At 34.5% G+C, this 18,398-nt stretch overlaps 1 protein-coding gene across 1 annotated transcript in view; it reads left to right on the forward strand.

The window, feature by feature from the left end:
• Positions 1–18,398, forward strand: part of LOC145303335 (forkhead box protein J3-like) — a 761,811-nt gene that overhangs the window by 295,510 nt on the left and 447,903 nt on the right. Inside the window, exon 5 of the mRNA XM_080144700.1 lies at positions 8,284–8,377. Coding sequence (XP_080000826.1) covers positions 8,284–8,377 — 94 coding nt within the window. The remainder of the gene's footprint in view (positions 1–8,283; positions 8,378–18,398) is intronic.

Below are 18,398 nucleotides of genomic sequence, written 5' to 3' on the forward strand. Positions count from 1 at the left end.
CCAAATCGAATTTGTTCCATAGGTCTGAATCTCCTATACATCAAGTTTTAAGTTTGTAGACAAAAAATTGATAGATGAGTTTGGTAGAGACCGTTCCACACACACACACACACAGATAAGATCACTTATATATTTGTGTGTGTGTGCATATATATATATATATATATATATATATATATAGAGAGAGAGAGAGAGAGTTTATCAACCTAAATACTACGTAATCATGCACAATATAGAAAATCTACATAAATAGAACTGACACGTTTAAATCAAACAAATCATCCAATAAAATACCATAAAAATAAGGAATTAATGAAAATTCGTTTTTCAAAGGAACTTAATTAACCTTTATGAAGGTCACTCGTATGTCCTTGAATGAGTACATTAAGAAGATTGCTTTAATAATTTTTAAATAGAAAATGAAGACTCAATGTCAATGCGACAAAAACTCAACTTATATATAGCAATTTATAAAATATATATGGCGATTAACCTACACTGAATATTCCGCGTTTCATCCACTCTAGGATTCTTTAGGCTTATGCGCAAATTTTGTGGTTGTCTGTCGTTTTTATATAGGCAACTTCTATTGAGATTTTAGTTAGCCAATCAGCTTTCTAGTATCCACCGCGCCCTTCCTATCAGCCAATGAACATGCACTTACAGGACAAAGGCCCATTTGACCTCTGGTTGACCTGATTCTTTGTGTGTGTTCTATTTAGCCTGGATATCTAGTGTCTTGACCTGTTTTAAATCTAGGTTAGGCTTTTTTGTTTTTTTTAATGTTAGTTTATATAATATATATATATATACATACATACATACATATGTATGACAGTTTATGTATATGCATGTTTATTTATTTTATTTATTTATTTGTTTATTTTCTATTGTTTTTGTTAGTTTTAAAGTTATTTTGCATCTCTATCTTAGAGTAAATTTTATTCTGTGAACACAGTTGTTCGCTATTTCTCTCCTACAGTTTAATAGATGTTGGGGGTTCTTTAAAGTACAGGATAGCAAAGTTTTCATGAAGGCATAATCTACATGGGTCGTCTAGGTCTCTACAGGTGTTTGCTTGTCTTACTATTTTCCATTCGACTACCAGCGAACGGCCGCTTTCCTTGAGTTCCCAGTATTTATTTGCTAGCTTTGTTTTCATACGGTGTTTTTTATTGTTGAATGTACTTAACTCAATCCCAATTTTACAAAAAAGACATAGAAAGGATCGTATAAAAAGCAGAAAAACATGATAAATAAGAATAAGTAAACAGAGACACTCCATGCATCCATGCTATATAATAACGTTCGAGTAATATATATTTTTTTTACACAGTGATCACCACTTATCAAGGCCCGGAAGCCACTCAGGGATAAGGGTTATTACAAGTACATTACGTTAGTGTGGAGATTTGCTGAAGTGTTTACTTAAGGGGGCGGTTCATTAGGAATTTGTTAACATTGGACTTGAAGACATCCAAGTTGTAGTCTGGTGGGAAGCAGGCAGACGGAACAGAGTTCCACAGGCGTGCATATATGCAAACATTATTAGATATGCCATAATAACGTTCGAGTAATATACGTAAACATCATTAGATATGCCATAATAACGTTGACACATCTGTTCTCATTCTCACCGAATTTAAGCAACAATAAGCCTAGCCAGTACCAGATGGGTGAGCATGTTGGGCATACTAGGCGCTGTATGTATTACAACACGGCATAGAAATTTATAAAATTTACTAGGAGAGATGCACCCTCAGTCTTTAATAAGACATGCATCTAGAAGGGAAACTCTGACGTAAAACCTGAGGTCTACTGTCTGCTCTGTCGATAGCATTTAACTGAGTGTAGCAGTAGTTCCAAAAGGTATGGATGGCCACTACACAAGCCTTCATCACTATAAACAAACCATCAGTGTGAATTTGGTTGTTCGGTGAAACTCATATGTTAAAATTTACAGGAGATGCCATTTCTTTTGAAATAAACACTGTTAAGATCACAGTGTAGTATCTGTTCTGATGATACACTTCACTTTTTCTGTCGGTCACAGAGGAGAAATCCTTCATGACTAAGACAATTTTAATTTTTGTTCCTATCTGGATTACCTCTTTTTGAGGAGCTGGATTTTCTCCCATGTTAAAAGCCGACTTTATGTCTAACTCTGCTATTGTGGGAAGACAATTAAATAGGACCTGTTAAATATAACGAAATTCCTCAGCTTGACTAATTTTTATCTTTTCAGTTTTTCTACTCATTTTTTTTGGGGGGGGGCACAGTCAGTGGAGATATCAGCGTTATACTTTGGAATATATAAAATATTATTATTTTGATGATTATTATTATATACGTTTGATATATTCCAAAGTCTAAGGTTTATTCATCTTACCAATCATTTTTTCCAAAATAAAAACTTAATGGGAGAGTTGATGTGTCTGTGTATGTATGAAAGTCTATAGCCAATATTTTTTTTTTTTTTTTTTTTTTTTACACAGTGATCACCACTTATCAAGGCCCGGAAGCCACTCAGGGATAAGGGTTATTGCAAGTACATTAAGTTAGTGAGGAGATTTGATGAAGTGTTTACTTAAGGGGGCGGTTCATTAGGAATTTGTTAACATTGGACTTGAAGACATCCAAGTTGTAGTCCGGAGGGAAGCGGCAGACGGAACAGAGTTCCACAGGCGTGCAGTTCTAAGAAAGAAGCTTTGTTCATGGAATCCGCGTTTTGATTTAGGCACAGATATAGAGTGGGGGAAATTTTTCACAGTGGATTCAGCTAGACGGGTGTTTTTCGTGAAAGATTGGCGAGGGTGGACCAGAGATTGGAGCTCAGACGAGCATCTGCCATGGAAATAACGATAAAACAAGGACAGGCTCGCAACGTCTCTTCTGTGGGAGAGAGGTTGCAAGGTAGAGAAAAGGGCATCCCCCACTAAGCCACAAAGTCTATTTTGTACTCTGTCAAGGCAGGATAGGCTGTTTTTAGCAGCTCCTGCCCAGTATTCCATCCTTGGACGTACTTGGCTTTTATATAGATAGAGAATTGCATCAGTAGTGAGATATCTTCTGGAGCGGTAGAAGGATCCCACCATCTTTCCAGCGACCTTGGCAACAGACTTGATGTATGTGTTCCATTTCAGATCAGGAGTAAAGGTCAAACCCAGAAGCTTGTCAAAACACGGAGCCTCACCCAGACGAGAGCCATCCATCACAATTGATGCCAGATGGGGATCAGAGCGTTGATGATGTAAGGATAGGAGTTTGGTTTTGGATGCATTAAAGGTAACCAGCCACATCTTCCCCCACTGAACCACGCGCTCGAGATCAGAGGAGAGAGAATCAGAGAGAACTTTGTCATTTACAGCCTTTGATGTGTTGCCGTAGATGGTTGTGTCATCAGCATAGATGTCAACGAATATATTATATCACTTTAATATATATATATATATATATATATATATATATATATATATATAACTTAAGTAGTTAAGCACTTTCACAAGAACTTATTCCACACCCGAAGAAATAAACTATAGAAATAACAAAGCTAGCCTAGAAACAAGCATCTTTCTCTACACACTTAATCTTTCACAGAAGCTACATCCTATTTTTAATCTTATTTCCCTCCCACCATAACCCATTCATTCTCTTTACCCACTCGCCTCATTAAGTTGCTTCTCTCTCACCACTACTTACAATTTGATTCTGTTCAATAAATGTTATTCTCAAAAAAGTTTCGTAACTAAAACGAAATATTGAAGTAAACAAAGCATTTGTGTTGATTCGTTAAGGCATTTATTGTAAAGTTTGGACAGAACTGGAGTAACCTCTTGTTCCTATTCTACTTCATTCGTTCTTTTCTTATTACTTTATTCCTATCACATATGTATTTTAACGACTTAAATCGTTTTCAAATGATATTCCAAATAAAGTGTATACACAAAGGTACTAAAGTTGTTTACAGCTGTTTCAGGGCAATGTCCATTTTGAATCATGAAATGAAACATAATTTCTTCTTCCAAATATTAAAATCACTTTCAAAACCGAATTTTTCTAAGTGGCCAGATAAACCAAATGAAATCTTTACAAAGTTTAGTTTCCACCAAAACTAAATCAAATACTACAAGAATAGATTAATAATATATAGATAATTATTTGGATAATTTTTATATAGCCTAGAGTAACTTTCTGAAGTTTTAGTCTTTTTTCTGTTTGTAATTTTATATTTATTTCAAGAAATAATTCATCAGAGAGAAGAATGGTATTCTGATTCCGATAAGGAAGCCATTTTATTTTTGTCAACATTATTTAAAAAGAAAGAGGAAACAATGTGAAAATATGTGATTTTTTTTTCACAGCTTACTTAGTTGTTGTTATCGTCTGCCAATGGAAGAGTCCATGAGGCATGTGTACTGTGATGATGTATGCAAGTGACACCTACCTAATGAGGGTTTAGGACATGCGTTGCATGAAGAGAAATGGTATGAGAATAATACAATGGGTATTTAATATGAATCTTAAACACACACACACACATTGATCTGATTAGTTCAGTTGCATAGTAAAGGAAAATGTGTGCAATTGTGTTGGTTTAGTCACATTTAAAGATGAGAGTTCTTGGGTTGGTAGAGGTATAACAAATGTGATAACAAGTTCAGTTCACAGACGAAAGACAAAAAAAAACAAGGGAAGAATTTCAGACTTGAGAGAAAAAGGGATAAATAAAGACCCGGTCTGAGATAGGTTAGTTTGAAAGTTAAATTCTTAAAGTCATCCAAAACATGCCAGCATATAAAATGGAAGATAAACTGAATATACTGATGACTATATCAATGCCATAACAATTCCCAAAGTGGCACTTACCCTAGATGGGTTGAACTGACTTCCTCCAAAGGAGAAAGTTTCACAAATGGTCTCAAGTTGTTTGTATATCCCCGTCAGTCGCAATAACGATGTTAGGTTTTAGCAGTTCAAGCAGAAAGATGTTGATGTTCTCTTACATACGGTGCCTAGTATCTCTAAATAGTCACCCATTTGATTCTGACCAAGCTCAATATTGCTTAACTTAAGTGAAGATTTATAATTTTTTTTTTTTTTTTTAATTATATTTTCACCCCAAACAAGGCACATTGCCACTTTGGTGTAGGGGGCTACTATCAGGGGCAACAACTACTGGGGTACTATGTAGGGATTTGGGCAGCAAGATGTTGGTTCACGTTGCACTTGAACTTCTGCACGTCAGTACTGTTGGGGAAGCAGGGACCTGGGATGGAATTCCAGAGTCTAGCGGTTCTGTGGAAGAAACTACTGGAGTAGAAAGATCTTTTACATCTAGGGATCAATACAGTGTGGGGGTGGGATTTTGCAGCCTGTCGGGTCTGTCGAGAGTGTTCACGTCGTGGGGGCACAAGTGCTTGCAGTTCGTCAGGGCATTCACCATTAAAATACTTGTAGAACAGGCAGAGGGATGCAACGTTTCATCGATGGGACAGAGGCTGAAGCTTAGATGCCAGTTTAGGGCCTATCAGATTTGTGACTCTCTTTTGAACCTTGTCAAGGAGCGTGAGACTAGTAACCAATGCACCAGCCCAAATATGACAGCAATACTCCATATATGGGCGAATGGTTGCCTTATAGAGGTACAGGATACTTTTGGGTGTTAGTAGTTTTCAAGCACGGTAGAGAGAACTCACCTTCCTTGCAGCGGCCCTGGCAATGCCCTCGATGTAATTGTTCCAACTCATGTTTCCTGTGAACGTTAGGCCAAGGAGCTTGAAAGACGTACTCTCAGATAAAGAGTCGTTGGCCATTGCTATAGGTGGTAGAGAGGGTTTCTTGTAATTATTGAAATTTATAATTAGTATGGATTCCCATACTTACGAAACTATTTAAGTGCTGCCTTAAGGAGAAGTGCTTTCCGACTCCCTGGAAGACCTCATCAGTTTGCCCTGTATTTAAGAATTCAGGTGATAAGTCATCTCCCTCTCAGTACAGACCAAAGTAAGTAAGTAGAGTAAGTTGCTTGAATCCATATTAAATAGAGAAATAGTCAACCACCTCAGCAGGAATAACCTTCTTAGTGACACTCAATATGGTTTCCGCTCTGCAAGATCTACCGCAGATGTGCTGAAGGTTATATCTCACAGGATTAGTGAATCTCTTGACAAAGGCTTCCTTTCTAGGGCAATTGCTCTTGACATATCAAAAGTCTTTGACAAGGTATGGCATAAGGGTCTACTTCACAAGATTTCCAGCTGCGGTATAACTGAAAATGTTTTCTCAATCATTAAATCATTTCTCTCTGATAGGCTCATAAGAGTAGTGGTAGATGGACAAAAATTGGAGGCCTGCAATATAAATTCTGGAGTCCCTCAGGGGTCAATACTGGGCCCAACTCTCTTCCTGATCTACATCAATGACCTACCTAAACACATACTTAAATCATTCGTTGACATCTATTATGCTGATGACACGACCATCTACGGCAACACATCAAAGGCTGTAAATGACAAAGTTCTCTCTGATTCTCTCTCCTTTGATCTCGAGCGCGTGGTTCAGTGGGGGAAGATGTAGCTGGTTACCTTTAATGCGTCCAAAACCAAACTCCTATCCTTACATCATCAACGCTCTGATCCCCATCTGGCATCAATTGTGATGGATGGCTCTCGTCTGGGTGAGGCTCCGTGTTTTGACAAGCTTCTGGGTTTGACCTTTACTCCTGATCTGAAATGGAACACGTACATCAAGTCTGTTGCCAAGGTCGCTGGAAAGATGGTGGGATCCTTCTACCGCTCCAGAAGATATCTCACTACTGATGCAATTCTCTATCTATATAAAAGCCAAGTACGTCCAAGGATGGAGTACTGCTGCCATATCTGGGCAGGAGCTGCTAAAAACAGCGTATCCTGCCTTGACAGAGTACAAAATAGACTTTGTGGCTTAGTGGGGGATGCCCTTTTCTCTACCCTGCAACCTCTCTCCCACAGAAAAGACGTTGCGAGCCAATCCTTGTTTTATCGTTATTTCCATGGCAGGTGCTCGTCTGAGCTCCAATCTCTGGTCCCCCCTCGCCAATCTTTCACGAAAAACACCCGTCTAACTGAATCCACTGTGAAAAATTTCCCCCACTCTATATCTGTGCCTAAATCAAAACGCGGATTCCATGAACAGAGCTTCTTTCTTAGAACTGCATGCCTGTGGAACTCTGTTCCGTCTGCCTGCTTCCCACCGGACTACAACTTGGATGTCTTCAAGTCCAACTTTAACAAATTCCTATTGAGCCGCCCCCTTAAGTAGACACTTCATCGAATCTCCACACTATCTTGCAATAACCCTTATCCCTGAGTGGCTTCCGGACCTTGATAAGTTGTGATCACTGTGTAAAAAAAAAAAATTCTAGGCCTATACTGAATGAAGAAAGTATAAACAGTGGATAGACAGATATTTTGGGGGTTTATATAGAATTTCTACTATTATATAAAACGAACTTTCTGTGTGTAAGTTCGTTCCCTATGGACTCAAAAATGGCTGGGTCGATTTTTATGAAATTTCACACGAAGGAACTTCAAGTGCCTGAATTTTCTTAGATAGGTTTTTATTGGAATGTCTTTGATAAGTATCAGTAATGGATAATCAGAATAATCTGAAGAAAGAAGGAACAGGCAATTTGGACCGAAGTTAACACCTTACACAGCCTAACACCACATGTGCATTTGAGAAGTTTTAATTATCACACAAGCTGAAAGGCTAGACATATAAAATTAAGAGTAGATTCCTTGATATGACAGAAGCACATTCTAAATGAATGTTTCTGTTTAGAGCAGAATTGGAGTATGATACTTGAGTTTTTGCATTTTAAACTTTAATGCAAGCCATTATACATAAAATAATTTTATAAAATGAACAGTAGATTCTCTACAGTGCAATGTAGACAATGTGTAGTGAACTTAGTAATAGCAAGAGGCACGTGAAGCTTCCCCCAGGTGCACCGCAATGGGTCCCCAACTAGAGCAGGCAATTAATCAATTTGATTGGAAAATGGGCAAGTCCACCGATTTCAATGACAATAAAAATATGGGAGTGTGAAACACTCGTTGATCATCATTCAATCCCGGGCATCGTCCGGTCACTATGCGAGCATTACGATAATTATATTTTATGCAGATTTGTTGAGTTTTAATATATTTTCATTTTTTTTTTTTTTTTTTACCTTATTGAATGACTTGTCTATCTTGTTTAACACTAATGTTTTGTTCTGGTTTTTTTTTTTTTTTTTTGCAGTCGTTACCATATATGGAAGAAAATTCTGCCCCTGAGAACCTGAGTGCATCATTCCGCAGCTTATACAAATCAGTATTCGAACAACACAATAATGGTGAGTAGGAACCTTGTCAGCGATACAGGATTGACCAGAAGTAATGTTGACTAAAAGAAAAAATTTTCTTTCTTAAATGTATTAAAAAATTTTTTTTCTTTTAGAGATTAACAGCTCTAAGCCCTTCGACATTTGTTTTGGTGAAGTTAAGTACAAGAACCAGAATTGTAGAATTTTATTTTTAAAATCAAAAGTCGATTTCTTTCACTTGGAAAGCTTATATGCTTTAATACGAAATGAAAAACCCATAGCATCCCCTCATGAACTCAACAATAATCTGGAGTTATTTTTCCCAGCCTGTGAAGCACAATAATGCAGAGCTGCTTCCCAACTGACTATAACATGGCCGTTTTCAAGTCCAACATAAACAAGATAAGTCATCCTCTAAAATAAATAAACTCATACCTAATTTCCACCATAACCGATCATCATGGTGTTATCTCACCTGATATTTCTTAATCTTTATCCTTGAGTGGCCTCTAGGCCTTGAAAATCGATGACTCTTAAAAACACTGAGTGATCACTGAACTGAAAAAATGAGCATGAGTTACAATCTAATTTATATTTACCAGGCAGAATGAAAGCTCTGGGGAAAATATGAAACTTAAAATTTAGTATTTCATATTAATAAAAATCATATGACATTTTCCATAATAGGATACAAGTCCTTATACACATTTTTTTAGTGGCCGCTGATCGCTTCGTCTGTTTAACTAAGATGAATAAAACTCTTTTCATGAAAAAGACACAACGAGATGTTCACTGAGTTTTCTTCAAAGTTTTATTTGAAGACAATGGATATAGAAAAGAGAGAGACTAATGTTATCTTATTTAGTTATTTATTTCTTAAGCTTAACTTTTCTAACTTAAATGAGTGACGCTGACGGACAGACATCAAATTAATATTCGTCTTAGATTAAACTTTCCTACATTATTGACAGAGTCTCGTTCGCACGGCTTCCTAGAGAGACTGATCTGAAAACCTTAATTTCCTACTTGCTCAAAAACGTAATTTCATTCATCATTGTCTCTGTTTTGTCTACGACATTTGTAGGCTGTTATCAACTTTGCATCATTTATCTTTCATTCAACCCTGAAAACGATTCTGTTTCATAGATCTATATTATCAGGCTCTCACTGAGACCCTTGCCAAAATTCATACTAGCTAACTTAATCGCTACTAACATAGGATCCCTTAAAAATAATATAGGTACATAACGTGCAGAGAGAGGAGTGATGTAACGGTGACCCCAGGCATCTAAATAATGAGGACATCCAATCATATTCAAACTATCTTCTTTTTTCACAATATTTCTTAATAAAAAGACTTAGGCTTCAGTCTTTGGGCCATGTAATCAAGAAGATGGCCTTAAGCATCATCAGGACATTACGGCGTTTAATGTAGAAAAATCAAAATAGACGAAAGTAATATTTGCAAAAATTCGGTTACACCAGAACTATTCAAATCTTAATAAATCAGCAGTAAAATACGTTTAATGAAATTTGTGAAACTGACGTTTGATTTTCAATAACAACTTCAAGTGTTCTAAATATACGAGGAGGCGTTCTAAAAGTAATGCCTCCTATTTTTTTTATTCCGCCCAAATGGATCAAGGGGTATTGCCAATACCATTGTTATAATAACTTATGCATTTATGATCTGAAAGTTTCATCTCTAAGTTGCAGATATTGACGGTATGAAACTCCTGTTATGGACATTCGCCAGAAGTAGAGATGCGTCATTGAATTGCTGGCAAAAGTGCATTGAAAATGGTTGTGACTATGTAGAAAAATAAAGTCTGGAGCATAAACGGTCACGTTTGTATAGTACTACTTCTGTCCATAGCTCTTCATCTTTTTTTTTAATCATAAAAAGCTTTCCTTTTTAACGACCCTCACATGACAAAGCACTCTGCAGATGCTCATGCACAGCCTTCGTTCATCGTTGGCAAAAGTGTATTGAGAAATGGGGATTATGTAGAAAAATATACTCTAGAGTACAAAAAGATCACTCGTTTGAATAGTACCACTTCCGTTTTCGTAGCTCTTTAACTTTTTTAGTTAAAAAGAAAAATAGAAGGCTTTACCTTTGGAATGACCCTTGCAATATTTAAATGTAAATGTGATTACATCTCATGTTTCATAGGTTTCATCGCGTAAATAAAGTAGTCTGCGCAGGCTTCATGAATAGAGAATGCAGGCTAGATTTAGCTGGCCATAGTTTGGTGACTTCCTGATATAGAAAGTCCACACTAGGGTGGAGCTTCGGAAAAATAATTTCCTATGCTGCAGAGTATTGGGGATTATCAAGTTGAAAACAAGATTATTAAAAAAGAAAATGCAAAATTGGTGTTTATTTTTATTGGTGATCACGTGATGACTGTCCTAAATAAAATAACAAAAGAAATTGAAGAACACAATACATTGTAGTTTACATTGCACTGTAGAGAATCTACTGTTTGTTTTATAAAGTTATATGTAAGTAATGCCTTCATTTAAAGTTTAAAATGCAAAGTCAAGTATCATGGTTCAATTGTGCTCTTAACAGAAACATTCATTTCGAACGGGCTGCAGTTTTATCCAAGAACTGCTGCTTTTATGAAATTATTTTCATATAATAACTTGAATTAAAGTTAAACGTACAGAAGTCAACTACCATGTGCTCTAAAAACATTCGTTTTGAACGCACCCGTTTTATAAAAGAATCTGTAGTAGATTGTATAGGTTGGGCCTTACTGCTTGTGCGCTGATAAAATATCTTAAATACACTTATGTTAGGTTGTATAAAAAATGTTAACTTTGGTCAAAATCAAGCTTCCTTCTTTAATCGGATTTTTTCGATTATCGATTTTCAATACTTATTGGACGCATTCTGAAACAAAATCTACGTAAGCTGACTACAATCTGATTGTCTTCAAGTCCAATGTAAACAAGTTCTTGATGAATCGTCGCCCTAAGTAATCCAATTTACAAAATTCACACAACTTATGTTTAATACGCTATAATCACATTGGCTAATGTATACCCATTAACCCTTATCCTCGAGTGGCCTCCGGGCCTTGGTAAGTGAAAAAAAACCTACGAAGACGGGATTGGTACCCTTTGTGCTCCAGAATTTATTTTCTACAAAGTCACCACTATTCTCATTGTACTTTTGCCAAGAATTCAATGACGCATCTCTGCTTCTGACACATGTTCATGACGGGTTGCTTTCTTAGAATCTCACACCACCAATATCTACAACTGACAGATGCAACTTTGAGGTCATACATAAATGCATGTTCAGTCATCATAACAATGCAATTTGCAATCCCTTCTGATTTATTCAGACGATATGAAAAAATAGGAGGCATTACTGTAGTGTGATGATTTCTTATATCCATTTATATTCTCCATTTATCATGGCAACAGATCTTTTCGAATAAAACATAAAATAAATGATTTAATCTTGATTGAAAGAAGAAAATCAATTTCATAAATCTCATTTTCAACATTAATAAATAAGATTTTACTTTTTTTATTTTTTGTTTTTTGAATATTTCCTTTTTCTCCCAACAAAATAGGTTGTCTGCCAACATCAGTCACTTTGATGAGGTTTGGACTTCAAGTGAATTTAATGACAAACAACTTTTCTTCTGCAACAATTATTTATTTCACTAAACTTGATTCATTTTCCTCCATTTTCGTTTTGTCTTTTGAAGTCTTTCGGTAATTTTTTTTCCCACTGGATTTTGATTAATCTTGATTTTCAAATCTTCCATTTTCATGACTTTTGATATTATTTCAAATATTAAAGTCCGACTTCGGGTGGGGTGGGGGCGATCTCTATCCTTATCTACAACTTTACTTTTACAGATAAGACGTTGCTAGTCTTTCTCTACTATATCCTTTTATCATAATATATGTGCTCGACTGAGCTCCAATTTTTGGTTCCCTCTTATAAAAGTTTCGCAGCAAGAACTCATCTCTACCACCACTAGAGCCGACAAGATAGCAAGCTCTGCTCACACAAATGACTACTTATAGTTAAAATATAAAGTAAAAATAAAAATAAATTCATAAAAAATAAAAGTGTTAATATAAGCTAAATTTTTATTCATTATTGTTTCTACATACGAGAGTTGTTCCAAAAGTAAGACCTCCTATTTTTTAACTAAAAAAGTTCTGTTATTAAAACAAGCGAACTTTTGTACTCCAGAATTTACTTTTCTACATAGTCACCACCATTCTGAATGCACTTTTGCCAGTGATTGAAGGGGGGGGGGGCTGTCTGGACCATGCTTTTTCACTCACATCTCTGTCGCTACTTGAAATCGACGAACTTATCTCCTAACAGTGCTGACATCAACTGCATTGACTTCCTAAACTTTCAACAGGTATTGCTGAATGTTGACCCGTTCAAATTTTTCTGTGTAGAGAAATTCAATATTTATGACAGGGGTCGCTTTATTAGAGTCTCACATCGTCAATATCTAAAACCTTCAGGTCCTAAATGCATAAGTTTAGTTATCATAAAAATGCATTTTGCAGACTCTTCTGATCCATTCGGGCGGAACAAAAATATAGAAGGCATTACTTTTGAACGCCTCTACTATTATATAAAAGTCAGTTTGTGTGTGAGTGAGTTCCTTCCTCATAGGTTCTGAAACGGCGCGACCGATCTTTTGCAAATTTCACATAAAGCTAATGTCTGGCAGTTTTGACTAATGCTTTGCACAGAAATTATCCGATAAGTATCGAAAATTGAAAAAATTCGATCCTAAAAATAATCTTTCTTATAGATAAAAAGGAATTTTTATAGGGCAATATTTTATGTTACACCGGCAAGGAAGATAATAAAATATCAACAAATCATTTCTTCTTAAAAAAAACAACAAAAAAAAAATACAACAGAATTATTAACATCTAGAAATATAGCTCAGTGATAGAGCATTCGACTACAGATCGAATAAACACGTGTTCAAGTCCGGATGTCCCTTACCATTTTATTTTCTTTCTTTTTTTTTCTATTTGATTAGTTCAATTTACGATAAAAGAAGTACAATTTAAAATCGCCGCAAATCATTTCTTCGTTTGCATATTTTAAAACTAAATATGAATCAGATGTGACTTTCCAGGGCATTCATCGTCAAGTCCAAATATCACCTGACGTGATATTGCAAATAGTTTGATAAACGACATTATCATTATTATTGTTTTTATTTATTTATTTTTAGCGAATTAGTCTACCCGGTAAATTATTCCTCGTAATATATAATATTCAATAGAAGGTTAATTCTATAATAATACGTACGCAATCTGCATTAATTAAAATATCATGTTTAAGCGTATTGTACGACCAGACAATGCCGGGCGGCCAGCTAGTATATATATATATATATATATATATATATATATATATATATATATATATATATATATATATATATATTCGCAATTAATCTCTAACATTCAATGAATATATATGCATGCATAAACAATAATACGCAAACAATTAAAATATATGTGCATATACATGTGTGTGTGCACATTTCTATAAATATTAATTTGGCCTCATATACATATATAAATATTTATACAAGCACCCACATATATGTATATTAATTTGTACTAATACAGCTAGCTAAATATGTGTGTATGTTTTATAAATTTTTATGTACATATGTATATATATGTGTGTGTATATGTATGTATATAACCTACCCAACCAACACATTTATCCAAATTGTTTCCTTTATTCTCCCTCCGCCACCAATCATATCCTGTTGTTAAAATTCAGCAGACGATAACACAACTCCTGTTTCTGAAATTGTATATTTTTCCAGACAGGCATTAAATATTTTTTCCTCTGACTAATTTTGAGAAAAAAAGACAAGAAAAAGAAAATTCTTTGTTTAGTAAATACGATACTCTCAGATCAGAAGAAAGGAGAACCGTCGGTTTAAGAGCGAAATAAAGACGTTCACAAAGTTGTTGTTCATTCAATAATGAATTCTCACTGAAGACAGGATGACGGAAATACAGGGATGTATAATAACTTTTTGAGCGTTTCATGGGTTTAAATATCATTTTGTTTTAATAACTACGTAGTTCAAAAGAAATTGAATAATTCTTTGTCAAATTTTTACTCCAACACACGATTTCACAACGGGATCCGTACTACCCAACAAGGGGAGCGTTACGAGATTTTAGTTGGGCAATGGCCAAATTTATCTTATGGGGGTCACTGAGATTCTTTAGGAAGCGTTGAAAGACTGAGATCTTTTATGGAAGGGGATTACAGACTGAGAGCTTTTAGCAACATGAGTAGGTGTTTCTCAACCCATTTTCTTTGGGATTCACAATTCATGTGGAAATTGATTGCATCACACTTATTTTTAATTAAAAAAAATAATTAAAAAATCAAACCCTGTAATGTTTACAAAGCTTTTTAAGTGTTTCTTTAATCTGATTGGTTTCTGATTCACATTTTCAACAAGTCTGTCTCTTCTATCGAATGGGTCCCGGGAATCGAAACTGAATGAATGTAGTGAAACGTGGTGATCTAAGAATTTTTCTATCAAATATGGAACCAAATATTCCAAAATTTGTTGCTGATAATCAACAACAATCTAAACATTGGTCGGTGATTCCTGTGATTATTATGGGCCTCACATGATTGAATTTGCCATGGACCGTTCTTTTATGGGTCTTTCGCCGATTAAAATAGTTTTTAAGAGGTCAAAAATGGGTCAAAATTGAAAATAAAAATCACTATGCATTTTTGTACATTCGTCTTAGTTAATTTTTGATTTTTAATCAGTTCACATGCGTGTCACGTTAGTACAGTGGTAACGTCGCCTGTTTTGAATGGTACAGTTTCGGTTTCGATTCTATCTGATGGCAGCATTTACTTGCATCCCCACGATGGCAGAGTTAGTCAGACACAGGGCCAATTTTCCATGGGAGCAAACTCCATCATCCCATACATTATCAGCTCCTTTTTTTTTGTTTATAGAATTTAATTGGTGTTGCCCAGGATTTATTATAATAATTATATCATAGCTAGTGTGTTTAATTGCCTGTGAAACAGATTTTCTTTATAATTTATTTAATATCTTAAATTAAAAATGGTCAATTTTTACGACGTGACCCAGCGTCGTGTAATCCCTAAAAAAAAATAAGACCTGCTTTTTAGGGGCCTAATACGTTTAAGCAATCTTTATAAATAATATGAAAGCAGAAATTTTGAAAAAAAAAATAACATTTCATCGTTGGGGATCACTTTTCTATATAAATTTAACGTAAAATGAGTATCCACATTTTGGTCACAAAGAGTTCAACCAGACATGTCATCTCTAGCATTTCTCCAACATGACAAATACAATTTCGTTTATTTTTTTGTGGTGGTGGTGGGGAGGGGCAGGGAATTACATTTGAAACATAAAATAACGATAAATTTAATTAATTTTTATGAGACTATTCTATACTTTCACCTAACAATTTTATAAACAGAACGAACCCCAAAATACGACAAATTCAATTTTTGGGGGGAGGGAGGATTACATTAGAAATATAAAATGACGAAAAATTTAATTTAATTATTTTTGGAATTAATTTTTGGTAGATTTTTTTCTTATTTTGCGATCGCACAGGTATTCGCTGCTATTTTTATTGAAACAAAAGTTGTAATGATTTATTTTTAATTATCTTTTTTTTTTTTGGGGGGGGGGGTCTTTCCAGTTCTCAATATCCAGAGAATAGTTTCTTCTCTTTGTAGCTCTTCTACTGAAATATATGATGGAGACGGTATCGCATACTTCTGTTTTTGGGCGATTACATTTACTTGTTTTCATCCGTTCTTTTATTTTTGTTGTGGGGGGGGGGGTATCCACGTTGCCCATGATGAAAATGATTAGTATACAGGTGTGTTTCAAACGGAATTTCATGTCAACCCAGGCAACGCTGGGTACCCATGCTAGTGTGTATATATATATATATATATATATATATATATATATATATACACACACACAATGTAACCCGGATATAAGAGACCCGAATATAAGAAAACGGATATAAGAGATTTTCTCTGGTCCCAAATTAGAGCCTGTATTAATGAACAGTGTAATCCTGATGTAAGAGCAATTAGGGACAAGGGAAAAAGTCTCTTATATCTGGGTTACACTATATATATATATATATATATATATATATATATATATATATATATATATATATATATATATATATTTAGTGGAAATGGTAATTAATAAAAACTGAAGAAAGTGCTCAATACTGTTGTAGAGCAAATATGTGTTTTATTTTTTATTACCGTATCTTTCTGTTAAGTTACATTATTGTTTCAGCTACTCGGCCGTTTTTTTGGCCGTCTGTAGCTTCCTCAGACTTTTACAGAAACCCTGAGGAAGCTACAGACGGCCAAAAAAACGGCCGAGTATCTGAAACAATAATGTAACTTAACAGAAAGATACGGTAATAAAAAAATAAAACGTATATATATATATATATATATATATATATATATATATATATATATATATATATGTGTGTGTGTTGTTTTGGTAGAATGTTTTTACAATTATATTTCACTCTTTTTGTTTACAAGCTCAATGTATGTTAAAAATAACAGAGAGAATGAAAGCAGACGAGTGCTGAACATTGTTTTACATATGTGTATGTTATGTTTATGGGGACAAAAAACTGATATTAAACAAAGAACAAGTGAATTTACTGGAAGCCTGGAAAAATCATGGATTACAATAGAAAAATACGAGCATGAAAAGTAATATGGTTCAGCTTAAACATGGAAAAGGAAAGGACAGGACAAAGAGATAAAGAAATGGAATAATTGATGAAAATAAAATAAATAAAACGTTAAAGAAATTAAAAAAAAAACGGGAAAAAGAAAAATAGAAAGAAAGAAATGGAACAAAAAAAGGGGGGAAAGATGGAGATAAAATGGGGATGATAGTAAAAAGCAAAGGAAATTAGAAAAATATGAAAGAAATAGAGATAAGAGTAAAAAGGGAACGGGAGGAAATAAACGGAAAAAGAGAGAAGAGAAGAAATTAAAGAAATGAAAAAGAAAGGAAGAAAATATTAAAGACAAAGAAAATAATACCATAAGAAAAAAAAATCAATAAGAATGGAGGAAATCAAATTCATTAAAAGAAATGGCGAGGGGGGTTCTACTGGTGCGACCGTGTCTGTGAGTTGAATATACCAAAGAAAAAAAAAAGATAAATGATGTCAAGTCCTGTTTGTGTAGAAACGAAAATGAAAGCAAAAAAGAATTGATGAATTTACACATGAGGCCAATTCTACAAACTAGTCGACTTGTCATGTGCTGTCGATAGGCAATGCTTGTTGGAATCTAAATGCCATCTATTTCATACATATATATATATATATATATATATATATATATATATATATATATATAGATATAGATATAGATATAGATATATAGATATAGATATATATAGATATATATAGATATAGATACATACTTTTATGCACGTAAAATAATATTTAATAATATAAATAAATATTTATAATATATGTGTGTGTGCGCGCATATATATATATATATATATATATATATATATATATATATATATATATATATATAAAGCAGACGGTTCCTTGAATTGGGTATACTTAGGATTTCCTTGTGATAAGATCAAGGACGGTTTAATCAATAGAAAAAAAATCATATCTACTCGAATTGCTCTCTCACTCTCTCTTTATTTTAATAGGATATGAGAGGAGGAGTCAGAGATGGAGTTTGTGCTTACTTAGATGTTGGTCGCTCATTCTCCCATTGTACTTATTTACTTGCCCCCCCCCCCCGACAAGGGTCAAATTAGACGCAATGTGCGGAAATCCAGCTTCCCAAAATAGGAGTTCTAGATAGGGACAAAAAATAAAATTCTATTTGTTTAGAAGAATTTTTCCTTTCGATCGAGGACAGAAAGATTGACGTGTAGTATCAGAACAGATACTTCATTTCACTCCT

This window comes from Euprymna scolopes, chromosome 2 (assembly GCF_053919585.1).
Source record: "Euprymna scolopes isolate OS-2025 chromosome 2, ASM5391958v1, whole genome shotgun sequence".
In the NCBI taxonomy this organism is placed as follows: Eukaryota; Metazoa; Mollusca; class Cephalopoda; order Sepiida; family Sepiolidae; genus Euprymna; species Euprymna scolopes.